The sequence below is a fragment of the Rattus norvegicus genome, chromosome 19, assembly GCF_021556685.1.
Source record: "Rattus norvegicus strain SHRSP/BbbUtx chromosome 19, alternate assembly SHRSP_T2T, whole genome shotgun sequence".
In the NCBI taxonomy this organism is placed as follows: Eukaryota; Metazoa; Chordata; class Mammalia; order Rodentia; family Muridae; genus Rattus; species Rattus norvegicus.
In genome coordinates, this window is record NC_141552.1 from 9,415,564 (window position 1) to 9,440,301 (window position 24,738).

A 24,738-nucleotide genomic window follows, 5' to 3' on the forward strand; every position below is an offset into this window, starting at 1 on the left:
GCTGCAGTCTCGGGATTCTCACTCTCTTCTCCTACCCAGGCTGTGGCTTAAGGCCCACCGAGGACACATCCTAGGCTAGGCTAGGCTGGTGCTCTCACCACTCGCTCTCCCACTCGCTCGCCTGTCCTGGGATGCCTGGAGTGGTTCTCTCGAAGCCCAAGGGCACACTCTAGTGCCCACGACTGCTGCTCCTTCCTGGCCTCATAGATGTCTGCCAAGCTCCAAGACCTCATGGGGCCCAGCATGGCATTCTGGCTGGTCCTCCCTGCCTGCTTGTGCTTCTCTTTGCTCCACTTCTCCCTGAGAGGCTGGCAGGGTGGAAGGATATCCCGTTTGCTGTCCCGAGGAGGTGCAAGCTCCAGGGGCACCACAGTGAGTGAGGGAGAGCGGTCTGCCTCCTGGCAGGTCTACATCGGAAAGAGGGAACCTGGAGGGTCAGGAGGCACACGGGAGCCATTGGGAGCGAGCGAGCGAGCGAGCGAGCGAGCGTGCCTGTGTACGTGCTCGTCGAGTACTCACGGGCACAGGCTGTGTCTCATTGCTGTTACCTGAGGGAATGCTCCAAGAAGGATGGGGAACTGAAAGCTGGTTCAGCCCCTGTTCCTGGAGGATCCCCAGGTTCCCTTCTGCAAGTCTGGATGTACTAATATGCAGATGCCCCCCCCCCACTTCCTTTCTCTAGTCCCAGACTCCATGGGCTTGAGTGCTAACCTACTGTGACAAAGGGCCTTTGAGGTACTTTCAGCCCAATAAGGTATGGGTGACTCATCTGAAACAGGCTTCCCTACAGGACTTGGACTAGGTACTGGACCCTCAAGGGCTGGAGGAAGAGTTCTCTCCCAAACAGGCCCTTGCATTGGGCTCAGGTTAGTGCCTAAGGCAGAGAAACCGGCTGGGCCTGGGACTCACAGCTTACAGTGTGTGTAGAGGCTGGGGAGAAAACCTGGTGACAAAGAAGACCCTCACCCATGGGTGCCCCAGCGCACGGGTAATGTGCTCCAGTCCCTTGCCCGGGGTGGTGGGGGTGTACTTACTGTAGCCCATGCCCTGCAGGAAGTATTTGAAGGCCTCAGTCAGCTTCCCTGGCTGCAGTCGGAAGGAGAACATGCTTTGACCGGTTCCCTAACTTGTGGGAAGGATGGGGAGCCCCATCCCCTCACTCCGGGCCCCCACCAACAGGCTGCGTGACAAGGGCAGGAAGGAGGCCCAGGAGTCTTACCTGGGTCACCTGAGGAAGACCACCAGAGTCTGCCATCTGAAAGGAACAGAGCAGGGTGAGCTGAGGAGCCCCTGCCTGACACCTCAACAGATGAGCTGTTCAAACACCTTCTCCAGATCCCATGTTGCCCCGCAGACCCCTCCCTGTGGCTGAGCATGGCCTGGGGGTTGGGGGAGGATATCTCACCTTCAGGAAGGTTGTAGTGGTTGGGTCCAGTTTGGAGTTACACTCAACCTAGGGACAAGGAGGCAGCTTCAAGCCAATACCCCGGCTCCATTGCTTAGACAAGTTCTGTGCCCAGAGCAGGGGACAGAAGCACAGGGAAGAGGAGGGGGAGAGGAGGGCGGGAAGTACAGGCCCAAGGCCTCCCCTCCCCAGGCTTTTTCCTGCTAGGGCTTCCTAAGTCCCTGGAGGCCTGTTGGCCTGAGGGGCCTGGAACTGCAGTCATGACCGCAAGTTTATCCCAGAAGACCAGGTACACTCCAGCAGGAGGGACCAGAGGATCCAGACAGTGGGGTCCAGAGGTGCTAAAGGACAGGAGACAATGCCAGGGACCCTGCCTGGGCCAAGTGTAATGCGACCCACATCCACCCTCACAGCCTCCCTCTTTTGAGCACCCCTTGGCTGCACAGCCCTGGGCACCTGTGCTCATATGCACCCACCCCGAGGCTGGCTGCCTACTGCCAGGGCTCAGTGGAAGCAGTGACACGCACTGCCCCATATTGAATGCCTGGGTGGCTCCAAGGTGAGTACCCATGTCCAGGAGTTATGAGTCCACTTTCAGAAGAAGCTGTAAAGCTGAAAGTGCAGGGGAGAGAGGAGAGAGCACTAGGCAGTCTGGCCCAGCCTTAGCTCCATCTCCCTGGGCCCCTTCACCTGGATGATGGGAGCAGTCAGGCCCCAGCGCACGGACAGATGCCAGAAGAGGATCTGGGAAACCCATCCCTCAGCGCTTGCCCTGGCTCTAGCCTTCCTCCCCGTCAGACAGACAGACAGACAGACAGACAGACAGACAGACAGACACTCACCACCCCGTCCTCAGCAGGTGCATTGTCACCGACCACCAGCATCACTGGGCAGCTAGGAGACAGAGGACAAGGGTCTGGCCTGGGTCTGGGGCAAAGGCAGGGAGGGACTGGCCGGAGGGCAGGAGTCACTCACCGGAGTGTCTTGGCATTGGGCACTGTCCCAGGCCGGTTAATGTCAAGATCTCTGCGGCTGTAGGGGAGGGGCGAAGGTAAAGAGGGTATCCCAGGGGTGGATCCCAACACTGTCGACTGGTAAACCATCGTGTCCTGAACCCGCTCTGTTCATACCCATACCTATTGTACATGTTCCAGAAGAGCTGAAGGTTGGGCTGGTTCACCACGCTCGAGATCTGCTGCCGGTAGCTCTGCACCAGCTCCGTGTTGTTCACCAGCTCCTCCTGGGCACCAGAGGGTGGGAGGGGCGCTATGACCCGGCCCTGCTGGATCTGCAGCAGTCGCCCGCCCAGGCTGGCTGAGTCCCGCCTGTAGCCCCTGCCCCTGCTCCTGAAGACACCCCACGTGCAGTCTGAGCCACCCCTTACCTGGCTGAAGAGATGGGAGAGTACAGTATCTGGCAAAGTGCTGGTCAAGCCGGAGAGCTGCGTGAGGGAGGGAAAGCCAGAGTGAGACCTGTCTCGGCTCACCAACAGCAGGACCAGACCACGTGGCCTTGGTGCTCACCTTCGTGGCAGCCCAATCAATCCAGCCTTTGCCATTGGGGTCAATGTTCATCAACACCAGCCCCTCCACCAAATCAGGGAAGATGAGCTGCAGGGTGGGGAGAAGGCAAATTAGGCCGGGTAACTCCTGCTTGGTAAGGTCTTCAAGATACCACCTTTGGGGCGGGGGAGGGGCTGGAGGGATGGCTCAGTGGTTAGAGCACCGACTGCTCTTCCAGAGGTCCCGAGTTCAAATCCCAGCAACTACACGGTAGTTCACAACCATCTGTAATGAGAGCTGGTGTGTCTGAAGACAGCTACAGTATATGTATATAAAAACACATGTGTATATAAATATATGTATACAGATATGTATATATATAAATATATATAAACAGAATATCACTCACTGGCTGTGTAGCTTGGTCTATATACAAAGTCAAATGCCAAGAGTCGTGTGGGTCCTCTCTGCCCACCCTAAAACTTCTCCGATTTAGGTGGAATCCATGATCACAGCAGCTTTTTACCCTAATACATCTTAAAACAGCTGTTTCCTTCCTCGCTTCTTATGGCTGTAGAAACTCCTGTGGTAGAAGAAAGTGGCCAGCCTGTGCTGACCGGGACACAGACCTGTGCGTTCTGTTCAACTGTCAGCCTGTGTGTAGAACAGGAGACATACACACACTTCAAGCCCTACAACCCGTCTGCAGAGTCTGGAGTAGTCCACAGCTAACAAAATGACTGCCTCGGGACAGAAGCTGTGGGGATTCTTCTTGTTCAACAATAACATACACGTTTGGACCCTGAAACAGTTTCTGGTTTTAGAGACAGATGAGGGCTTCCCTGCCTAGCCTGTTATTTCTTCAAACCTCAGACCCAGAATGTAAGTGTTATGCGTGGTTAGAAGACCATGTGTGTTCACGAAGCACTGCGTCCATCAGAGACAACCGCTGCTGGTGGACAGGGTGACCAGTGACAGTTCGTCCCTAACAGGAATACTAGCTTTGGAGAATGGCGAAGCGGGCAGTAGCTGGCGGTCTTCTGAAGGAACGCACAGGGAACGAACTACCTTTTCTGTTTTATTCTAGCGTTTACGATTAGTGTGTCAGGCATGTCCTAACTCATGCGGAGGTCAGAGGACAGCTCTGTGGAGTCCCTCTCCTTCTCTGCGTGGGCTCCGGGGACCGAGTTCAGATCGCCCGCCAGCCTCACTCGGTTTACCTGTTGAACCATCTTGCCGGTCCATCTATTTTAAATGCTTGTGTAGTGTTAGGGATGGAACCCAGAGCCTCACGGATGCAAGGCAAAGCCTGTCACGGAGCCACATCCCTGACATCTCCCCTCCCCCACACCTCATTTCTAAGTTAATTTCCTTGGAGGGAAAAGGGGGGGGGGAAGGGCTTCTCTCAGCAAAAGGGAACAGAGAAGATGGGGAGGAAGGGCAGGGGAAGTCCTAGTGGCCCAGGTGTCAGCCTCTGGGCCTGGCCTGGGGTTCTGAGGGTGGGGACACTCACTGCAAACTTGGCGAGCACATACGCTCCGGCCCCCACTCCGATGCCAATCACGTACTTGAATCTGTGGTAGAGCAGGGCTGGTCACTCTACGGCTGCAATGTCATTTCCCACGAAGCTCAGCTACAGTACATTCCCCGCCCCCCACTCTACCCTCAGCTGTGCACACCCCCTACCCCGCAGCCCAGACTTGGGAGCTAGGAGGGACTTACCCAAAGTGCTGTACCACACTCGGGAGCATGGTCGCCAGCTGCTCCATGGAGGGGAACTGGTATCTGTCGGCAGAGGGGGGAGTTCAGGACCTGGGTACTGTGAGGGCGCAGGGCTGGCGCGAAGGAAGAGACTGGGGACACCTACCCCTGAGGGAACTGTGACGCTCCCACCTGCTGCCCAGGGGCATCCACATGGCACACCACGAAGTGTTTGGTGATCTCCTGCATGTCCTCCAAGTTGAACAGGGTGTTGAAGCACAGCTTGTCTGCAGAGACACCTCTTAGCGGTTAAAAACAGAGGACAGGCACCAGCGACGCCAGGGGCCCTAAGGGCTGGGAGCCAGGTAAGGCAGGCCAGAGGCTAAGTGACAGAGGGAACTGAGATCTTCAGGACCATGCAGAGGGGAGGAGACCTTGATGCTACAGTAATTCAAAGCAGGAACAGGCAGTGGATCAAGACACAGCTGCACTTACGATTGAGACCCACATCGTGGTAGGTAAGGATGGCTGGGCGGTTCCCTTTGGGAGAGCCCCGGATCACCACATGCAGGAGGCCATAAGGCGTCTCAATGTCATGTTCCTGGAGGAGACAGATGGCACTGGACACTCTGGTTCTTGGAGAATGAGGTAACAGAGCCCCTCACCAAGGTTTATCACCTCGGGTCGCCCCCACAGAGGACAAGTTAATGGAGTCTCCCTCTCAGAGGTGTTCAGTACAGGGACAAAGTCCTGGTTCTCTCTACAAACCCACCTGGAGCTGCCTACCTCCTGCTCTGCCTCCAGTCTGCCGCAGGGTCCCAGGGGGCCGGTTTCCTCCATTTCACAGAGCCCTCCCAAGAGGACTCTGCCGCCACAGCCCGGCCCCACCCCCACTGCCAACTTACAAGGTGTGCTCCCTTCCTGCAGAATGGCCTCTGCCGTGCCACCTAGAAACCACAGCAAACGCTTTCGTGTCAGCCATATCCTGTTCCTAAACTCACACACCAGTCCTCACCTCTACTCTCCCAAATTCCCTGCCATCCGGTACAGATCTCCATTGCCCTCCAGGTTCATTCTTCAGGGGCACCTGGTTCTGTGCGACTCTGAGCAGGGCAGGCAGCTTCTCAAACCCTCATAGGGGTTTTGTGGGAGCTGCTGTATGCACACAAGGTACAGAGGAGGTGCCATGGCACCTGGCACCCCAGAACCTCGAGGGGACACCCCGTTGACTGGCTTCTTTGCAAACAGGTCATTCCTGGGCAGTCAATCAGGAAACTCCAACAGCTTGGTCAGAGTTGAACGTACCCCTCCCTCTACCACAGGGGTCCTGGTGTCATTGCCGGCGGCCCAGAGCTGGGGTCGCAATTGCCAACAGGATCGAGAAACGGGAAGTGATTGAGTATTGACTGTGCACCAAGCTTCCTATCTGCCATTCAAGACAGAGGGAACCCAGACTCCATTTTGCAGACAGGGGCAATAGCTTCAGAAAAGCCAGCTTCCCACAAACTGGCTTTCTGGGTGCGGTGCGACAGGTCCAGCGTTCACACTGTGCTTTCAGAAGGAAATGATAAAGTGGCAATGATCCCATGATGGTGGGGCCACACTCTGGGGTTCACGTTCTGCTGGGAGGCCTGAGATCTTTCTACAGCCTTCAGTTAGGTCCGGGCCCAATGCTTCCTCCCAGGCCTGTCCTCTCTCAGGATCCATCCGACCAAGAAAATCTTCCTCTTCACTGGCGTCTGACACACACCACCTCATTTACTCCTAAAAGGACCCAGTCTTCTACAGCTGGCTCCACAGGAAGACTCAGGCCCACAAAGAGGCTAAGAGGCTCGCCCAAGGTCAAGCCCAGGTTGATGAGGTGCCCGCTCCAGGCCTCGGCTCTGCACAGATGTAAGCATTTTCTGAGGGGGAGCCTCAGGTCCAACCAAAGGACCTACCTCCTAAGCAGGCTGCCCCTACCCCAGCCAGCTGCTTTCTCCTCTGGGGTCCCTGCTATGGTCTCTTTCCTGTCCTCTTAGCTCAGAGAAAAGGATGGCGCGTGAGGTGCACAGTATAAAAGCACCACATTGCCAGCAAAGAGGCATTCAGAGCGTTCGCTCTTGCTCTTGTTCTACAAGGACACGGGGACCTAGGGACTCTCCAAAATCAGGTCTGTACCTCTGGGTGTGTGAGGAGTGTCTGCTCTCTGCTGTCCCTTCCCAACCCTGACACGGACGCCCAAGTCCTTATCCCTAAGTCACAGCACTGGCCAAGTATGGTTCACTTCCCCGGTAGAGAAGCCCTGGCTTTGGTAAGCGATGGAGAAGCCAAGGGAGGGATGACAACCAAATTTCTTGTCCTGAGGCCTAGTGACCTTGACTGAATGTTCCCAGGATCTTCTCTAACACCTCATCCTCCCCAACTGTGGCCCGAGATCGCTGACCTAAGCTTGCCTGACAGAAGCTGAGCATCCCTACCCCTGAGGGTGCTGACTACAGAGAGGGAACAGCTTCAAGGGCCACAGCCCAGCAGACCATCGGCCCCTCAACTGCCAGGGTAAAGTGCTCCCATTGGCTCCTGGTGACGTCAGAGCCCCGCCCCCAGGTGGGCGCTGGAGGGATGCATTGCGGCAGGCAGCAAGGGAGGGGGGCTTTGACATCCCCTTTCCGTCTCTCTCCTCACCAGTGACCTTGAGGGCTGGGTGGAAGAGGGTCAGGATGAGGCTCTGACACATCAGGGTGATGGCTGTGGTATGATTTGTACTGAGCAGCTTCCTGGGTCATCCAGGAGACAAGGTCTGCATGGGAGGGGAAGGGGCAGACTAGGACCAGGTAAGAAAAGGAGGGATGAGTGATGTGGGCCTGGGATGCAGGCAGGGTAGATCTGCCCTCGCATCTATCTCCCTCCTCCAAGAAGAGCACAGGGCTTGGGTAGCGGCTGCTCCTCCCCCACGGCGAGAGGAGTTATCCCAGGGCCCCACGCCCTGCCAGCTTAGTGCTCCAGCCTCGTCTTCCCCGCCCTGTAAAAGGCGCCAGCACGGCCTTTCCTTGACTCTTCTGCAAGACTCCTTGACTCCTACCTGAAGACAGAGACTCCCACCCGTCAGCCCGGCACTGTAGCGCACTGGGGACACACAAGCAGCTCCTTACGATGACATGACACCCCGCTGCAGTTATCCAGCATCGAGACAATCTCCCACGGCCAGACCCCGCGGGCGCAACCCTGACAGATGCTAAGGACACGCCAGGGGCTCACAGAGGACACACCAAGCTGAAGTGACCCCAAGCAGGCAGGCAGACACCAGCGTTCCCTTGCGAGGCCGAGAACGCAACCCGGCAAAGAGGTCAGAACGCTCACTCACTGCTTTTCCCAGACACCAACCATCTTATCCTGCCCTCCACCCAGGGCCTGAATAGACCAGAAAGGCAGCATCCCGGCAGACCTGTCACCACACAGAGCAGGACACCCTGTCCTCTGTAGGTCACAAGGATGCCTCGAACTCCCCGCCCATCCCGCGGCGTCCCCCAGACCCAAACTCACCCCATCCCAGCACTCCGGCATCTTGCCGAGAAGGGAATTTGCTGAACCAGAAGGGGCAAACAAAAGCCTGAGTCACTCGGTCTGGAGGGAGGGGGCAGCTTGGGTGGGAGACTTCAGCTCTGTGGTGGGGCAGAGCTCGGGTGATTTTATACACGGATCCTGGCCCTGCCCAGGCTGGTCCCTCCTCCCTGGAAGGTTTCTGAGCCGCTATTTGGTCACTCTGCGCCCTCGTTCCCACATTGGCTAGTAGGAGATGAACCTGGCTTCCAATTGGCTTCTGCGGTCCTTCACCCCGCCTCACTTCAGCCCCTCCCATCCTAGCCGCACAGCATCCTGATGGCTCCCTTCCCCTGCAGCTCAAGGGTACTTAGCACCCTGGCAGGTACAGCCCTAAGGGTACCCTTGCATCAAGCACACAGAGGCTCCTCTCTCACTCTCACCGGTACATATACCAATGCAGGGCTGGACCTGAGAAGCTGGACATGCAGACCTGCACCAGCACCTGCCTCCATCCCCTGGAAGCACCCAGGTCTCGGGAGGGCCCTAGCCCCAGTGTCTGGAGGACCGGACTCCCGAGCCTACCCAGCATCCCAGCAAGATGACAGCCTAAGTCACTTAACTGTCTCTCCTCTTGGGTATCACCCACCCTGCTTATATGGATGCCCAAGGTTGACACACAGCCCTGAATGTGGAGTTTATGGGTCTGGAGGGCAGGAGCACAGGAGCAGAACAACAGGAGGGCAGGACCCTTTCTGACCTCACACTCCTGTGCGACGGAATGAGGGAGGCTCACATGCTTGCATCCCCCACACGCACTCCAACCAGCCCCGTGTCCTGAAGCCAGGCAGTATGGAGTCTCCAAAGACTCTGGAGAAGATCCCCAAGACTGCATGATGACGCCTGGGCAGTGAGGCTCAGGGTGATCAGCTGGTCTGAGGCACACGGAGGAGGAGCAGAAGCCAAAGGGAGCGGAGGAAAGGAAGTAGGCCAGGGAGGTGACAGAGGAGGTGGCCCCAGGGCTGAGAGTGGCAGGGATCACGGTGGGAGCTGGGTGTCTGTGTCCCCATTGTCTTCTTGGAGGAGGACTGTACTGCTGGTCCTTACCACCCTGCACCCTGCTGGGTCCCATGGGAAGGTGGCCGGCTCCCCACCCTGACCTGCTTTGCAACAGTCCCGTGACCTGATCTGCAGTACTCATGTGCACTAGTCCTAGTAGCAGCCTGTCTCGGGTACCCACAGCTCTTCAATGCCATGCCTGACCAGACTACTTCCAAACAGAGTCATTGAACAGTGTGTCCCTGCCCCTCCCATCCTGCGCTGTCCCCAAAGACTTCCCATGAGTCTCTCAAGGGAACAGAAAGGTCCTGCTACTGACACCTAGTCCCTGTCTGACCAATCCACGCCCACTCCCTGACTATCTGAGGGGTTTCCCCCTCCCTGGCTCCAAAGGAAGACTGTGACCCAACACTGGCCTCCTCCACACTACCTGTTCCTGCTCAGCTCACTGGCTACAAACCCTCAGACCCGAGCCCAGGCCTCTGTCTGCAGAGTCCTGGTGTAAGGTTTTTAATCTCTACGTCTGAGACCCAGAAGCCTGTGAGAGCCCCAGAAGTGAGAGTGTTTTCTCACTCAGGTGGGAGCAGTGAGGCTTACACCCAACCCGGTGTTCCAGACACACGGCATGACCACGAAGGCAGCAGACACGTGTGTCAGGATGCCTGCATGCTAGGCCCTACCTGACTGTATCATCTCACTGGGCTCCCCGACCTTTCAGTCACGCAGTAGGCTGCCCTGCCTCACAGCTAGAAGCCACAGTACCAGGATCCACACCAGACAGTCTACTACGTCTGGCTGTGTCTTGTCACGGTCACCGGGGGGTGTCTGAGCACTGGACCCCTGGACGCTGTCCCCTCACTAACACTCTGAGACACTTGCTTCACTGTACAAGATGAGCAGGAAGGGAGCAGCGTGACGGGGGTGGGGTGGACACCGACGGACCTAGACTGTGGTCTCTTGTATTGTCTAGTTCCTCTGTCTTGCTTCCTTCTCCTGCAGTTGACCCCGTAAGGGACAGTGACGCTGCCTGCCGCTGTGAAGCCAGGGATGGCGGTAGCTTCCCAACTGTGGCCCAGGTAACGACTATCTTTTGTGGCTGCTTTTCTGTAAAGAGGAAAACTGAACAAACCCAGCTTCTACGTAGTGGTCCCAGGGTGACAGGACGATTCCTTGAGAACAAGCAAGAGGTCTTGGGAACCAGGGTCCCACCATCCACGGCTGCTCCAGTTGCCCTAGACTTACCCCACCTTACTCCCAACCCCAATCTCACTTGGAACACAGAGCACAGACTCCCAGGATTCCTAGCTGTGCCTTCTGAATAGGGTGCTCTGCCTCCCAGCCACAGACCTCCAATCCTTCTCAGGGCCTCCGATTAACCCCCCTACTGCTGAATCCTACCCTTTCCTTTTGGCTGCAGCCTGTGATCCCAGGGGATGTGGGCGTGGGCATATGGTCTGCCTATAGCCTCCTTGTCCTTGAAGAGTCACATGACCAAGACAGCAACACAGAGGCCCAGATCCTCATTCTTGCTGTCTAACGGCTTTGCGGGGAGGAGCCATCACCTCCTGCATCCAGACCACAAGACTGTTCCGTGGAGACTGATCCAAATAGAGGTCAAGTGGAGAAAAGGATGTGGCCTGAGGGGTGACCTCAATCCAACAGGGGGGATTTGTCATATCTGGATGGCCAGTGGAATCGGGGAACCCAATAACCCTGTTTTCCTTCTCCCTCCTATGCTTGCTGTTAGCCATATTCTGGTACCAGGAAATAAACTGTTCCTAGGGGACTCGGAGGGAGAAATAGCTGGCCACCAAGCGAGCAAAATCATCATGTGAAGGAATAAAAACAAAAAGCGAGTTCCATTTTCATGGTACCTTTGGCATCAAACTAATCGGGGCATGGTTGTCCAGGCAACAGTTGCTATGGAAACAAGAGTTATTTCACAGTCAACCTTGCTTTCGCTGGAGGAAAATGCTGACTCAGATGACAGCATCCCTCATGCCCTTCTGCACACTCATTGCTGGAGGCCTTTGCTTCCTTCCCAACTGTCTTGTTCACAGAGGGTTCAACCCCTTCACTGTGCAGGGGGCAGCTTCTGTGAGCCATGGGGGGTGGTCATTAAGCCATGAGGTAGCCTGCCCTCGTCACCAGAGACTGGGACACACAGACTGGCTATTATTCTCCTCTAGGACAGTGGGAGAGAGGTCCAGACAGTTATGGGTCCCCTATTTAAGAGGCAGAATCCCGGGGTTGGGGATTTAGCTCAGTGGTAGAGTGCTTGCCTAGCAAGCGCAAGGCCCTGGGTTCAGTCCCCAGCTCCGAAAAAAAAAAAAAAAAAGAGGCAGAACCCCAAAAACCTACCTTCCAGTCCGTGTCCACAACTGAGAGGAAGGCATCGGGGTTATCCTAAGGAAAGCAAACAAAGGGGGACAAGTTAGCCCAGCTCCCAGGGCTCTGCATGGAACAGATGGGTCTTCGGATCCCCAATCTACGTTCATGCTAACAGAAGCTACTCGCAGATTACCCAGTGCAAGGATTTCTATCTTCTGGGTTCACAGGGAGACTCAGGGCTGCACCACAGGCATCTGGATCATTCCATACAAGGAAAGAGGATGATGTAGGAGCCAAGAAGCACCACGACTGTCAAGCCCAGGAAAGGGTGGGTAAGCTGAGGCCTGTTCAGTGTCCTGGCCTACGCATAGTAGGTGTTGTCAAGGCCACTGCCCACTTTCCTTTCTCAAACCTCTGGTCAATGTGAATGTCAGTGGCATCTTTGATTATGCCTGTCCTGCCTCTGGACTGACTCTAGGAACCATGATGGGGGGGGGACCATATCTGGTGTGTAAAGGCTGGACTAGAGTGGGCTCCCAAGCACGGGCCGATCGGATAAACAGTCTGATCATAAATGAGAGGCATACAGCTCAGAACACACCCACAGTAGCATTCGGGAGGGTGGGACAGGAAGATCTCAAGTCCTAGGCCAACCTCAGCTCTGTGGTCAGATCCACTGATTCTTCCAAGGCCTGTGGGGGGACAACAGGGGCCAAGGGAGGGAGGGCAGCCACCTGGGGAATCCCGTAGGAAGGGGCTACTGACAGAAGGGGGTGGGCTGTTCACTGAAGAGGGACCCCTTCACCAGGCTCCTTCAGGGAGAGGGCTGGAAACCAAGTGGGAAGGTAATTACATTAGGGAAGGAGGGAGGCGGTTCTGTTAAAAACAAAATTTGACGGGAAGGATGGGGCAGATAATGGTAGGGTGTGCTGTGTGCTCTCGGGATGTTGGGGGCTCAGGAGATAAAAGTGTGGGAAGGATGGGGCCCTAGAGACAGCAGAAACAAGAGCCGACATGAATCTCTGAGCACCCAGGAGGTACGTGAGATCAGAGCAAAGGGCAGGAGAGGGTCGGGAGGGTAGGAAAGCCCAGGAGGGTGAGGAGACCAGCGAGGTACAGAGGGGGAGCCACCAGCATCTCACAGAACCCAGGACTCTGTAGGAAAAGCTAGTCTAAAGTGGCTCACGGAGGTCAGGAGGTATGGAGAATATAGTCACCCTCCCACCTCTGCACTGGTTACAGAGCCTCTTGTAGGTACAAGGGCCCACTTGTCTAAGAACCCACGATTCTCCTCTCACACGGTTTCAGTCATCTCTGGATTGGCCGTAACACACCTTCTGGAAGACGTGTGTCACAGAAATAGTCACTAGGCTCTGCCGTGAAGGGAACAAGGACAAGAAAAGAATCATCTGTATGATTCCCCTGGCTTCTTCTGTCTCTCTCACTGAAGCCCGGGCTTTGGACACCGTGGATATCAGGGAGGGGTGTGTATCTCTGTGTACCCGGGAAACTACAGCCATTCAGAACATAAAGGGGTCAGACAGGCACCGCGCTCAGGGTGCTAAGAGACTGCCGGCATCTCAGGACGAGACACAGCAGCTCCCAAAAACAGCGAACGGGGCAGCCAGCCGACACCTCAAGGACTTTGCTGGGAGTCACGAGGAGGCTGCACTGGATGTGTCGCCCCTTTGGAAAAAACCAGAGGCCACTGGGTACCCAGCAAGAGCCTTGTGCTGACTCAAGGACTGAGGCCTTGGCAGGAGACTCAAACACAGATCAGGCTCCGGAGAGGTAAACTATGGCCCTGGTGGCATAGAAGTGAGAGGCTGGGTAGAGCAGAAGGAAGAGGTGGGCTCCCACGAAGGGGAAGGAAAGGACCGTGAGTCGGGACAAAGGGACAGCAATGTGCTGCGGGAGGCTGGAGAGACCTGGGCACAGGCCAGGCCAACCTGGGCTTCAGGATTAGGCCTGATAGCCTGTTCTATGCATGTCTTTCAGCAGAGTAAGCAGCTGGGAACACGGCAGAGACACTCAAGGTTCAAGGAGGCAGGGAGGAGGGAGGCAGGGGAAAGAGAAGACAATACCCCAGCCCCAGGAATGAACACTGCAGTCTCAGGGCAAGATAGTAGCCCCTGGAGTATCAGATCAGGGTGGTTCTGAGCTCGCAGGGAGGCTCTCCCCGTTACAACAGGCAAGACTGCATAGGGCTATTTTGTTTGTTTTAAAGGGTTGTACTGCACAAGGAGAAGTGGGGACACAGGGAGGCGGCTGCTGCAGGTAACCTAGCAGGGGGATCGGCTCTGGACCAGGAGTAATGGAACCTGGGTTGAAGAGCTTGCCAAATACGTAGTTCGCTTCTGGCCCCACAGGCTACCCTCAAATAAGCTGGGAGTTATATGTTAAAGGAAGGACCAACCCTGCTCTGTTCAGGGGCAGGGCTATGGCCTCATGTGGTTGGATTCCTGGCTAAGCCTCCTGATCTCAATCCTTGCTGCTTCTTTGGGAAGGAAACTAGAAGGTAGGTGGAAAAGAAACACAGAGTGAAAGGTGGAAGGCACTGGGTTCCTACCTTTCCGAGCTGCAAAGCAAGGTGAGCAGGGTGCATACCCAGAGACTGGGCACCCCACAGTTTTTCAAGGCTGGTCCTGCCACAATTCTCAAGGAATGAACCTCAGTTCTGAGTGGTTCTGAGCTCACAGGGAGGTTCTCCCCACAACAGCAGAGACTACTGGAAAACACGATTTCCATTTTCACCACCAGGTGGCGCTCAACACCAGGACCTGGAAGGGGCAACTCACCAGCTCGGTGGCATCCTGGCCCCGGAGAAGGGGCTTCTCCTCAGGAAATCGCAGCTCCTGCAGCCCCGCCATGGTCACGTCGTGGAGCAGAAGCCCTAGGAAGAAGGGAATACGAGGTTGGGTCTTGTTCTGAAGCTGCCCGGTGAGAACATCACATGGTAGGGCTCCTGCCCTCAAGGGACCACTTAAACCAAGGAGTATTTGTTCTTTTCAAAATAAAATCATGTTTTGCAAAACTAAACAACACAAGACGATCCCTTAAGTTTCCAAACAAAGTCCCACTTTCACTGAGGCAAAAGGGATCTGTGGAGGGGCCAGAAAGAGGTGGGCTCAGACTGAAGCTGAAGAAGATGGCGGGAGGTAAAAGCTTTCTTTTCTGGGATCTGAACAGGGCTTGGCTTAGGACAGAAAACACACATGACCTCAGCCAGCAGCTACCAGAGGGTCCCAGACCCTGATTCTGGCAGATGCAGAAACTTCTGACCTTTTATGAAGAAAGGGCCACACTTACACAGTGTATACACATTTGAGAGTGCGCTCTCTCTCTCTGTGTGTGTGTGTGTGTGTGTGGGGGGGGTTGAGACAATATCAGACAGGGACAATCCAGGAGGAGGTGCGTGCCGGAGAGGCAGTACTGTCTTTCACTTGGGCATAACGGCAGAGGCCAGAAGATAGATACCCAGGAGGGAAATGAGTCAAGGAATTCCGTTAAACATTCATTTAAGACACAGAGATACAGTCAAAGAAATTCAGATTAGAATAAGATATTCAGGGTTGGAGAGATGGCTTAGAGGTTAGGAACACCATCTGCTCTTCCTGAGGACCTGGGTTCAATTCCCAGCACCCACATGGCTGCTCACAACTGCCTGTAACTCCAGTTCCAGGGGACTGACATCCTCACAGACCCATGTGCAGGCAAAACACCAATGCACATAAAATAAAAAATTAATTAAAATACTTATGTCATCTTTGACACCTTTGTTCCCTTGGAGGTCAGATTTGCAAAAATGAATGGATAAAAACTGTGGACTGGGGATACAGCTGGGCTATAGCCAATATGAATTACCAAAAAGAAAAAAAAAAGGGTGTCCTAAAGGTTCACATCTCCAGGTTCAGCACATCCTGTCACTGGGGGAGACTTTGTAAGGAACCCAGGGGGTGACCAACGGGTCCCTTAGCTTTAGGAATGCTCAACAGTGCTGCCATCAACCAATCCACACATTACTTCACTAATTTGACGAAGATTATTTTAAATCCTGGGGAAAAGCTGTATATAGCAATTAATTAAACATGGTAAACAGGGCTGGTGCAGTAGGAAGAGTCACTTGCTGCCAAGTATGACAACTGGAGTTCAGTTCCCAGAACCAAGAGGCAAAGGACTGTCTGAATCCCAGGAGGCAAGGTGTGCACCACTCATGTACAACACAGGTGATAAATTGTTTCCAAAGCAGCTACAAAGCATCCAGTATAAGAGATACAAAAAGAGCCTGGAAGGCTGTATTTTGCAATCCCAGGAGGGAGAGTAGCGGAGGGAAGGTCAGAGTAAGGGGTAGTAAGTTCAAGGCCACCCTGAGACTCACTGTGTAACCCTTACACAATGTCCATAACTAGTTTCAGGCGTTGCTCCTGTAACAGAGGATGAGACCTGAGAATAGGGTGCCCAGTCTGAAGTGTGCTGGGATCAAAGGCGAGCGCCACCGCAGCTGTATCCATCCTAAAAGGCATCTCACAGCCTATAAGTGCTTACTCTGCTATCTCATTTGACAGTGATGGGAAGGGAGGTGAGGCTAGACCACCTGACTGGAGGCCTACCGCTCAGTGCTAGGATGCCACACCAGAGAACGCAGGGAGCCATTCCTGGAGACCTGGCTTCCTTTCTCCCTCCCTTTTTAGCTCTGTCTCCTGCTGTTCTTAGCCATGAAGGCCAGACTCACCCTCCTGCAATGGGTCTCCAGCAGCTGGCTGCTTAAAGGTGCCCTTCCCTAACTCTGTCCTGATTTCCTCTCCTATGGAAGGCCAGTGACTGAAGTCAAACGGCCCAGGCCTGGATGGCACCCTCAGTGCAGGAGGAGGATCTGCCACCCTAAGCCCCAGGTCCCCACATGATCACACCCTAAGCCCTGCTGGGCTTTGTTTCCAGAGGTTTCCCAGGAAACTAGCTAATAGATGCAGATGGCTGTATTTTTAGAACGGTGTCCTCTCTCCTCCCTCTGCCTTTTCTTCCCTTCCTTTCTGCTGTGTGCACACTCATCCATCCACCCCAGCAGGAGCTTAGCCATCTCAGAAACCTCCTTCATTAGGGCTCTCCTGGCCACCTGCCTCCCCAACGCCCACCTCAATTCAAGGCACCGGGGTGTCCTGTCCTCCCCCACCTGCTGTGAAACCACCTGGAGACGGTCTCTCTAGGGACAATCTATTAAAAGGGCTGAGGGTGGGCAGTGTGAGGACAGATGGTCTCTACCGGGGAATAGAGGGGAAGGGGTAGGGAGAGACTGAGAGAGCCCAGTGAGCTTCCATGACTGGGAAATGGGCAGTGCAGCCTGTTCAGGGGCTTCTGGGCAGAGGCTAGAGCGACATTCCCCTCAGGGCAGCAAAGGACATTCTTCCTTCAGCCAGTTACATTTCTCCTCAGGCAGCAGCCAGGGTTGGGGGTGGGGGACTGGGGGCTGGGGTGGAGTGGAGGAGATGGCTGCTTTTCTTCCCAGTGGCTGCAGGTGGATGACAGGCAGCTGGAGCCTGAAATGCCGCCATGCTTTCCTCCAGACCGCTCTGCTCGCTATTCCTTAGAGCGCTCCTAGAGCCTTAAGTCCAAACAGGCCTGGGCAATCCTTGATCTTCATACTTACTGTGCCTAGGCCACAGTCCTGGTCCCCACAGTACTGGGCTATATTTAGCATCACTGCCCAGCTCCGTGGGGGCAAATCACAAGGACACTGGCTGCCATGCAGGGGGACTGTGGCCCCTGTGCTCTCCCTGGAAAACCCCGGGGGGATGGCAGAGACAACAGCAATATATAAAGGCCACACTAGGCTGGGCCGCAGCCCTCTGGTGCAGTGCCTAACCCGGGGTAATCTTTACTTCCGAGTCTCTCAAGCGTCACAAAGGAGAAAGGAAAACTCTGTCATGGATGGCTTTTCTTTCCTGCCCAAGTACTAACCAGGCTGGACCCTGCTTAGCTTCAGAAATTTAATCAGACTAGATGTGTTAAAGTTCTATACCCCAAAATGAGGCAAGAATACTTTTTTAACTAGCTAAGCGGAGCCCTCCTCACCCTCTGTCCAATCAGATGCTTGCTTCCTTCCTGATTCTGTCTCAGGGAAAAGTCAAACCCATCGCAGGGTGAAAGGCTGAGCCGGCTCGAGCGTCGTTAAATGTGGCTCTATGATGGGACTGAGCCAATAGAACCCTCAGAACGTCGAGGGTTAAAAATACAGCAATTAGGGCCAGCAAGATGACTCAGCACACAAAGGCATCTGCCGCCAAGCCTGATGACCTGAGATCAAACCCTGGACCCCATGTGGTAGGAGTGAACAGATTACTACAAGTTGTCCTCTGATCTACACACACACACACACACACACACACACACCAGGACAGTATATGTATGTGTGCATGCACACATAAAAATGTAACAATGCATATATTAAAAAATATATGCATTGCCTCTAACCCATGGGGAAGTGGCAGAGGCCACCTGCGGTGGTGAGGCTCACAGGGAAGATGGCAAAGCCAGCCCTGGTCCTGTGTGAATGTTGATAGTGTGTGTAGAAGATGTCCGCCACGGCTTCCTCTCTCCTCCCTTCCCCAGGATGTTTAGGGCCTGATGATTGCTGCCCCATAGATTCCTTCACAGATCAGCCAGCCTGTCTGTGTACCCAGCTGTACCCCATTTACCTTCCTGTCCAGCTCTATGCAATAACTCTGCCTCCGGCTTCAACTGCATATAGCAAGCACACCGAGGCTTCTCCCTCAGGGAGCCAATCCACCTCATGCCAGATTTTCTGCCTGTGTCTTTTCCCCACTGAGCCTCTATGCAAGGTGACGGTGATGTTAAGGTCCTTTGCCAGTCTGTTTTTTTGTTTTTTTGTTTTTTTTTTTAAACTGGGTAAGCAACTGTCAAATGAGAGGACCCAGTCAGCTGTTGGTAGGACAGGTCGTGGGTGTTTGCGATACATATGGAGTGTTTCCACCGTGGAACTCCTACAACATTTAGTGTCCAAGATACCCCACCCAGAAACACTAGCAGTGTCAGGGCCACAGACTCAGGAGCTCCAGGTGAACCAGGTATGGGTGAGGGGAGGCCAAGGAGAAGAGAGGACTGAAGAATGGCTTCTGTTTCCCACCAGTGAAGGCCCCTGGCCAGCCCCTACCACTCAGCTGTGTTGTATCCCTGAGGCTACAAGACCCATCATCACAAAATAGCCAGACATTTGAAAACCAACCACCCTGGGGTTCCACTAAAGAGGAGGACATCATAAGGACAGTCACAAGTCAGCACACCCCAACACCCTTCCAGATGCGGCTGGGAAGTGCCTCTCACTGCTCCCTCACACCTGACCCTGAACTCCAAGACCCTCTGGAGTCATTCTCTGTGGATGCCACCCCTTTCCCTCTCCTGACCACAAGGGTGCAGTCTTCTTCACTGTCTTCACCTCAGGAGTGGGAAGAGGAGGACACAGGATGTTTCTTCTCTGGCCTGCTCTCCATTTTCTGCTCCAGCTGCCGGCCCCTGCTTTGCTCTAGACCTAAGAGAGACCCACTTTCCTGCTTTCTCACCCAATTCCTGTGAATGTCTACTCCCCTCCCATAACCGTCATCTCTTCGATACTAAGATCCTGTCAGTGAGGCCTGGGGATGGGGGAGGAGACGCCACAGGTATAGCAAGAGAAGCATCTGAGGCCCCCAAAGCTCTTCCAGGAGGAGTAAAAATGCTCCCTCAAGCAATGAATAGAAGGCATGTAAATAGGAGTATCATGCAATCACGAAAAAGACAGCACCATTCGGAAACACAGAGCTAGGGACAAGGACCACCACACCGAAGTAGGGAAAAAAAAATCCTATTTATGTAAGAAATTTCCACCAAACGAGTGCCTGTGTCAGCAAATTCAAAACAAAGCCCTCCTGTGACTCTGGGTAAAATATCAGGTCACCTGGCAGGAAGCGTGCTGGTCTGCAAGTGGGCAGATTTCTATTCCGTACCGAATTTCCTCTCCTCTCAGACAGAAAGACACCACGCACACTTTACACGTCGACGAGGGCAGGAGCCACTTGCAATAATAAATCATAGCCCCCGTTCTGTCTTACAGATATATCATCACAGACACAAACGACAAACTTCCCCGAGTGAAGGAGGCACAGACACAGTGGGAGAGGAAGGAATACACAGGAGCAACACTGTTAGCAAGCGGGCCGGACGCTGGGCGGCTGGGGCTTCAGGAGGGCCCCAAATGGCATCAGCATTGAGCTCTTCTCTCTCCTGCTGGCACAGGACCTCAGTCCTTGGCTTTTCATAGCCATGACACCGTGAAGCACACCTGGGCAGTGAGTCTGTGCTTGCTCAGCGTTAGGCATTTGGAGCCTGGACTGGGGTGGGGGTGGGGGGGGGAGGCGGATGGGGCACCACGACGACCATGTGCTCTCCTCAGAGCTGCCTAGCACAGTGGGTTGGTGCTGCTGCTGTGTCCCGCCATGCTGCTGCTGGGGTTACCTGCCAGGCTTCTCTGCAGGGAGAACTGCCTTTCTTCGTAAGCTGGTTATCACACGGGAAGGTACTCTTGACGATGCCCTGTTTTTTCTCATACTTCCCCAGGCTAATTTTAGCAGCCCTTGACGACTCATGTCCACTGTTCTTACTGTGGTGTTTGTCCAACGATAGTGCTCTATTTCTGTCATCCTGTCCGGTCGGTCACTAGTTGGGAGTCTGAGAGAAAGTGCTATCCTTTTTCACCTCCCATGAAGCTATCTGGCCCACCATTTTCTCATACCACAGCAGTCTTGTAGAGATTTATTCTATGGGCTAAATTCTGTTGTGGCTATCCCGTTCTTCAGAGTGGGCCATGTTTGGGCACCCTGCGTCCCTTTCAGTTGGCACTTCATCCTTCTGATGTGACTCCATCAGTTTTTGAGCAGCCACTAACTGGCTGGCCGTATTTGGCACTGCACGTGCTCTCTGCGTGTGCCGTGGCGTTCTCTTCTCCAGGGTCCCTGGCCACCGTTCACAAAGCAGGATGTGGGAGCAGGTGAGCTCAATAATTCCAGGGTAACTGCTCTAGGTCCTTATCTGTAGGCAGAGCCAGGGGATGTAAGTACCAACACTCAGGTTTGTTCTAAATCTATCCTACTGTGTGCTTACCAGGAACCCAGAACTAGACTTTAACTCCTTTAAGTGCACTCGGACAGCACAGACTTTATCGAGTGGTGAGAAATCTGGCTTACGAGATCCTTTTCCTTTCCCATGCTGACGAGCCAACTTGGCACTTGTGAAGGCCAGAAGATCTGCAGTGTTTTATTTTTAATCATTCCTCGAGCAGGTATAAGAGGATTTAGAATTGACACCCACAAGATGAAGGACTTCTGTGTGTGTGTGTGTGTGTGTGTGTGTGTGTGTGTGTGTGTGTGTGTGCGTGCGCGCGCGTTACGTGCATGCATTCATGCATATAGGACCAAGGTTGACACCAGGTGTTTTCCTGATGTCACCTGACGTCACCACCTCATACATCAAGGCAGGGTCTCCCGTAAACCTGGAGCTTCCATTTCAGTTAGGTAGCTTACTCTGTGAACCTCTTCGTCTTTAATCTTTTGGACTATGGATAGAGGCATTTCCATGGGTTCTGGGGAGCTGAACTCTGACCCTCACTTGGGGTCTGTCCCTCAGCCCATTGTGACTTCTTACCACTTACGGCTTTGTCTCTGAGATCACAAAAGACTGTTTGGATCTCATTAAAACGAACAAAACTCCCTCAGCTGGGCGTGGTGGTGCCTGCATTTAATCCCAGCATTCAGAGGCAAGGGCAGAGGCGGGAGGATCTCTGTAAGTTTAAAGCCAACCAGGTCTACACAGTGAGCTCCAAGACAGCAGGAGCTATAAGGGAGACCTGGTCTTACACACAAAACAAACAAACAGAACCCCAGCTCCCTCACAGGTTCCGAAGAAAATGGGAAATAAATGGTTTCAACTCCCCAGCACTTCAACTCTGCCTCTGGCCCTCTCCTTGCTGCTGGTGCCCACAGGCCTCGTGCCACCCCTGTCTCTGCAGCACCATTTCTCCAGGGCACACTGTGCTGTGACACCTGCTCTTCAGTCTCAAGGCTGCTGGGACAGCAATGACAGCACAAGATGCCACCATGTCGGCCAAGCTGAGCTGCCCACCTGCCGTGAGCTGTCAGAGGCTCCCAGCTTTAGAGGCCAACAGAGATTCAAGGCTTGTACGCAGAAGTACAACGACCAGTGGCTCTCTCTGAAGCTGGAAGTTGACAGGCACAGCACCAGTGTGTGAGCTCTGTTCCTCCACACGACCCAGCTCCAGGCGGAAAACTTCTAATCCCCAGAGCGAGGGCAGAGGGAGCTAGAATTCTAACCACACATCCAGGCGGCAACTGTGTGGAGCTAGAGCAGGCTCCTGCCTGAGGTAAAGATGGGGCCTGCTCCCTCCACTTCCTAATTGAGAGAACACATATGCACACACATGTGCACACACACGCACACATGTGCACACACACGCACACATATGCACACACATGTGCGCACACACGCAGACACACACGCATGCACATGCACACACATGCACACAGACACACACGCATGCACATGCACACACACATGCACACATATGCACACACGCACACGATATGACTGCTTGTGAAGGTCAGAGGACAGTGTGTGGGAGGCTGGTCCTCTCCCACCACACGGGTGTCTGTGGATGGAACTCAGGTTGCCCAGCTCAGCTACAAGTGCCTTTATCCACTGAACCACCTCACTGGCCCAAGATATACTGTTCTTTGGCTCTTTCCCTGCTAGATTTTTGGCTAGAATACAGGTGTGATGGCAGGAACTTGAGCAGCTACTTTGGATTCTGAGGTCGGAGACTAGGACCAGCAGTGTTGAAAGGCAGCACCTGAGCCATGACTATGAATCCAGGCACTGAGTGGAAGAGGGGACCACAGCCGACTTAGCCTGTGGCTGCCGTCAGCTTTCTGTCACATATGATTGGCACGGATGTAGGTTTGAGACATTTTCCCCTGGGAAACCAGAGACCTACCACCCGCCCTAATACTCGAAAAATATGTTAAAGGGGAGAGAAGGGGCAGGTTTTTCTCCACAGGCAAACAAGCAGTGTGCATGCTCGTGACCCTGCAGGACTGTCAAAGCTTGTGTGGTCCTACCCCTGACCCTCCCTGGGCGGCACAGCCCCAGATAACATCCTCTCTGGGGTCTCACGCAGCACCTCTGACCACAGTTCTCAGGGCTGCCCCGGCTGGCAGCTACATGTGTAACCGTGACCCACACGAGTTAAAAGCTTCCTCTGCCACTTTCGTCACAAATTCTCAGTTACCCAGCACAGGCATCCCACTCGGCTCAGCTGTGTCTGCCCAACCTGGCGGGTTTCCCAGAATCGAGGAAGCGCTTGTCCCGGATCCCGGGGTAAGATTCGAAAAGGTAACGAACTGAGGGCATACCTCCCCCCACCCAGATTCTGTAACACGGTCTCAGGACAGAGGGCTGGCACACACATTCCCCAAGCTGTTTTCCTCCCCAAAGCCTCTCTCCAAACCACCTGTTTAATTAGCACTTTAGAAATCAATGTCGCCACAGAAAAGGACTTCACAGCACCAACCACCTGCCAGCCTTCTCCATCCAAGGGACCACCAGTCTGTAGGAGGCTGCCACCTGCCGTACTCTCCTCATGCAACGGCACCCGTGCCTGCCTCTGAGGGTCCTCAATCCTTAATCTATGTGCTTTAAGCAGGAATGATGGTGCCCCAGAAGTGACCCAGGGACCCAAGCCCTTCATCAGTCAGATACGATCTGGGCACACATCACTGGTGCACATCACAAATGTGAAGGCCTGCAATGCTCTGTCCTTCTCCTCTCCATCCCGCCTCAGCTGCCCACAGTCATGGTCCCAGGTGTGTCTCACCCCATCCAGCTCCATTGTTTGCTGGGCATCATTGGAGAGCTGAAGCTTTCTGAACATCGACATGACGCTCACGGTCTTGTTTTTTTTTTTTTTTTTTTTTTTTTTTTTAAGTTTTCTTAAGACGAGGTTTCTCTGTGTAACCCTTCTGTCCTGGAACTCAGTCTGTAGGTCAGGCTGGTCTCAAAATCACAGACCCACCTGCCTCTGACTCTCACGTGCTGGGGTTAAAAGGTGAGCCACCACCGCCCGGCTTGACACTCCAAGTTTTAATATGAGCATTTTAGACCTGAGCTTTCTCCATGAATACAGTCAAATATCCCCAATTCTAAAAATTCTGAAATCAGAACCATTTTTTTCAAATCATGTAAGAGACCCTCAGGCTTCAGGCTGTTTCAGGAACTAGGGAGAAACCATTGACAAAAACAGATTCCTGCTTGGGGCTGGTGCAGAGCAAACAACAGGTCTGTGTGCCTTTGTGGATGGATGCCTCAAAAGGGACAGAGCCGGTCAGGTGCAGCAATTTAATTCAGGTGGTTAGAGGTGTCACCTCGCTGAAGAGATACCAACAGAGGCATGAGAAAGGCAGGACAGAGGCTCGATAGTCTCGGAAGAACCCCAGCGCTTGCCTTCTCTGTGGGAAAGTCCGAGCGGGGCAGTCCTTGTAGGCCTATGGAGAAACTGGCAGAGCCCTGAGGTAGAGGCAGGAAAATTAGAAATTCAAGGTCATCCCCAGCGCCATAGAACGTATGGGACCAGAATGGGATTAAAGAGCCCCCCCGGCCTGGTACTCCAAGCACACACAGTAGTAATACCCAGTGTGTATTTGGGGTCCTGGGAACCCTAACACTTCCAACATCAACATGGAGATTACATGAGGGCCACAGTGAGTATAGCGACAGAGGCTTTACAGAAGCCACACTGCTAAGTGTTAGAGACGGCTCTGGGTAAGGCAGAGCCTTGAAGACCCAGCTTTTGTTAGAATTCTTAGGGAAGAGCTCTTTGCTGGGTGTATCAGGAGGATGACCCGTCATCAAGAGAAATCTACCGATCCACACAACCAAACTAACAAGAGTGGAGCAGCCAGACAGTGGCGGCTCACACCTTAAATCCCAGCACTTAGGAGGCAGTGGTAGGGGGATTTCTGTGAGTTCGAGGCAGCCTGGTCTACAGAATGAGTTTCAGGACAGCCAGGGCTACACAGAGAAACCCTGTCTTGAAAATAAAAGAGTGGAGGAGACCAAATAGCAGCCCACGCCCACTGTGGCTGCCATGGGGTCCAACACTGC

At 54.1% G+C, this 24,738-nt stretch overlaps 1 protein-coding gene and 1 long non-coding RNA gene across 9 annotated transcripts in view; one reads left to right on the forward strand and one right to left on the reverse strand.

Moving 5' to 3' along the window:
• Ndrg4 (NDRG family member 4) overlaps window positions 1-24,738 on the reverse strand; it is a 35,994-nt gene that overhangs the window by 2,742 nt on the left and 8,514 nt on the right. For 4 of the 8 annotated variants that reach the window (XM_087595104.1, XM_087595103.1, NM_001271092.1 and 1 more), the window contains 14 exon segments: window positions 14,316-14,410; window positions 11,548-11,592; window positions 5,104-5,209; window positions 4,775-4,895; window positions 4,630-4,692; window positions 4,421-4,481; window positions 2,929-3,015; window positions 2,790-2,846; window positions 2,542-2,645; window positions 2,381-2,437; window positions 2,248-2,299; window positions 1,406-1,453; window positions 1,220-1,255; window positions 1,035-1,086 (listed from right to left, as the gene is read on the reverse strand). In XM_087595104.1, the coding sequence (XP_087451230.1) occupies window positions 1,035-1,086; window positions 1,220-1,255; window positions 1,406-1,453; window positions 2,248-2,299; window positions 2,381-2,437; window positions 2,542-2,645; window positions 2,790-2,846; window positions 2,929-3,015; window positions 4,421-4,481; window positions 4,630-4,692; window positions 4,775-4,895; window positions 5,104-5,209; window positions 11,548-11,592; window positions 14,316-14,387 (961 nt within the window). In that variant the 5' untranslated portion in view covers window positions 14,388-14,410. 8 annotated transcript variants of the gene reach the window in all.
• Window positions 7,193-14,556, forward strand: LOC120098501 (uncharacterized). Its single transcript, XR_015643723.1, has 4 exons — window positions 7,193-7,933; window positions 10,186-10,262; window positions 11,745-11,845; window positions 14,278-14,556. It is a non-coding gene; the product is annotated as an uncharacterized LOC120098501 (long non-coding RNA).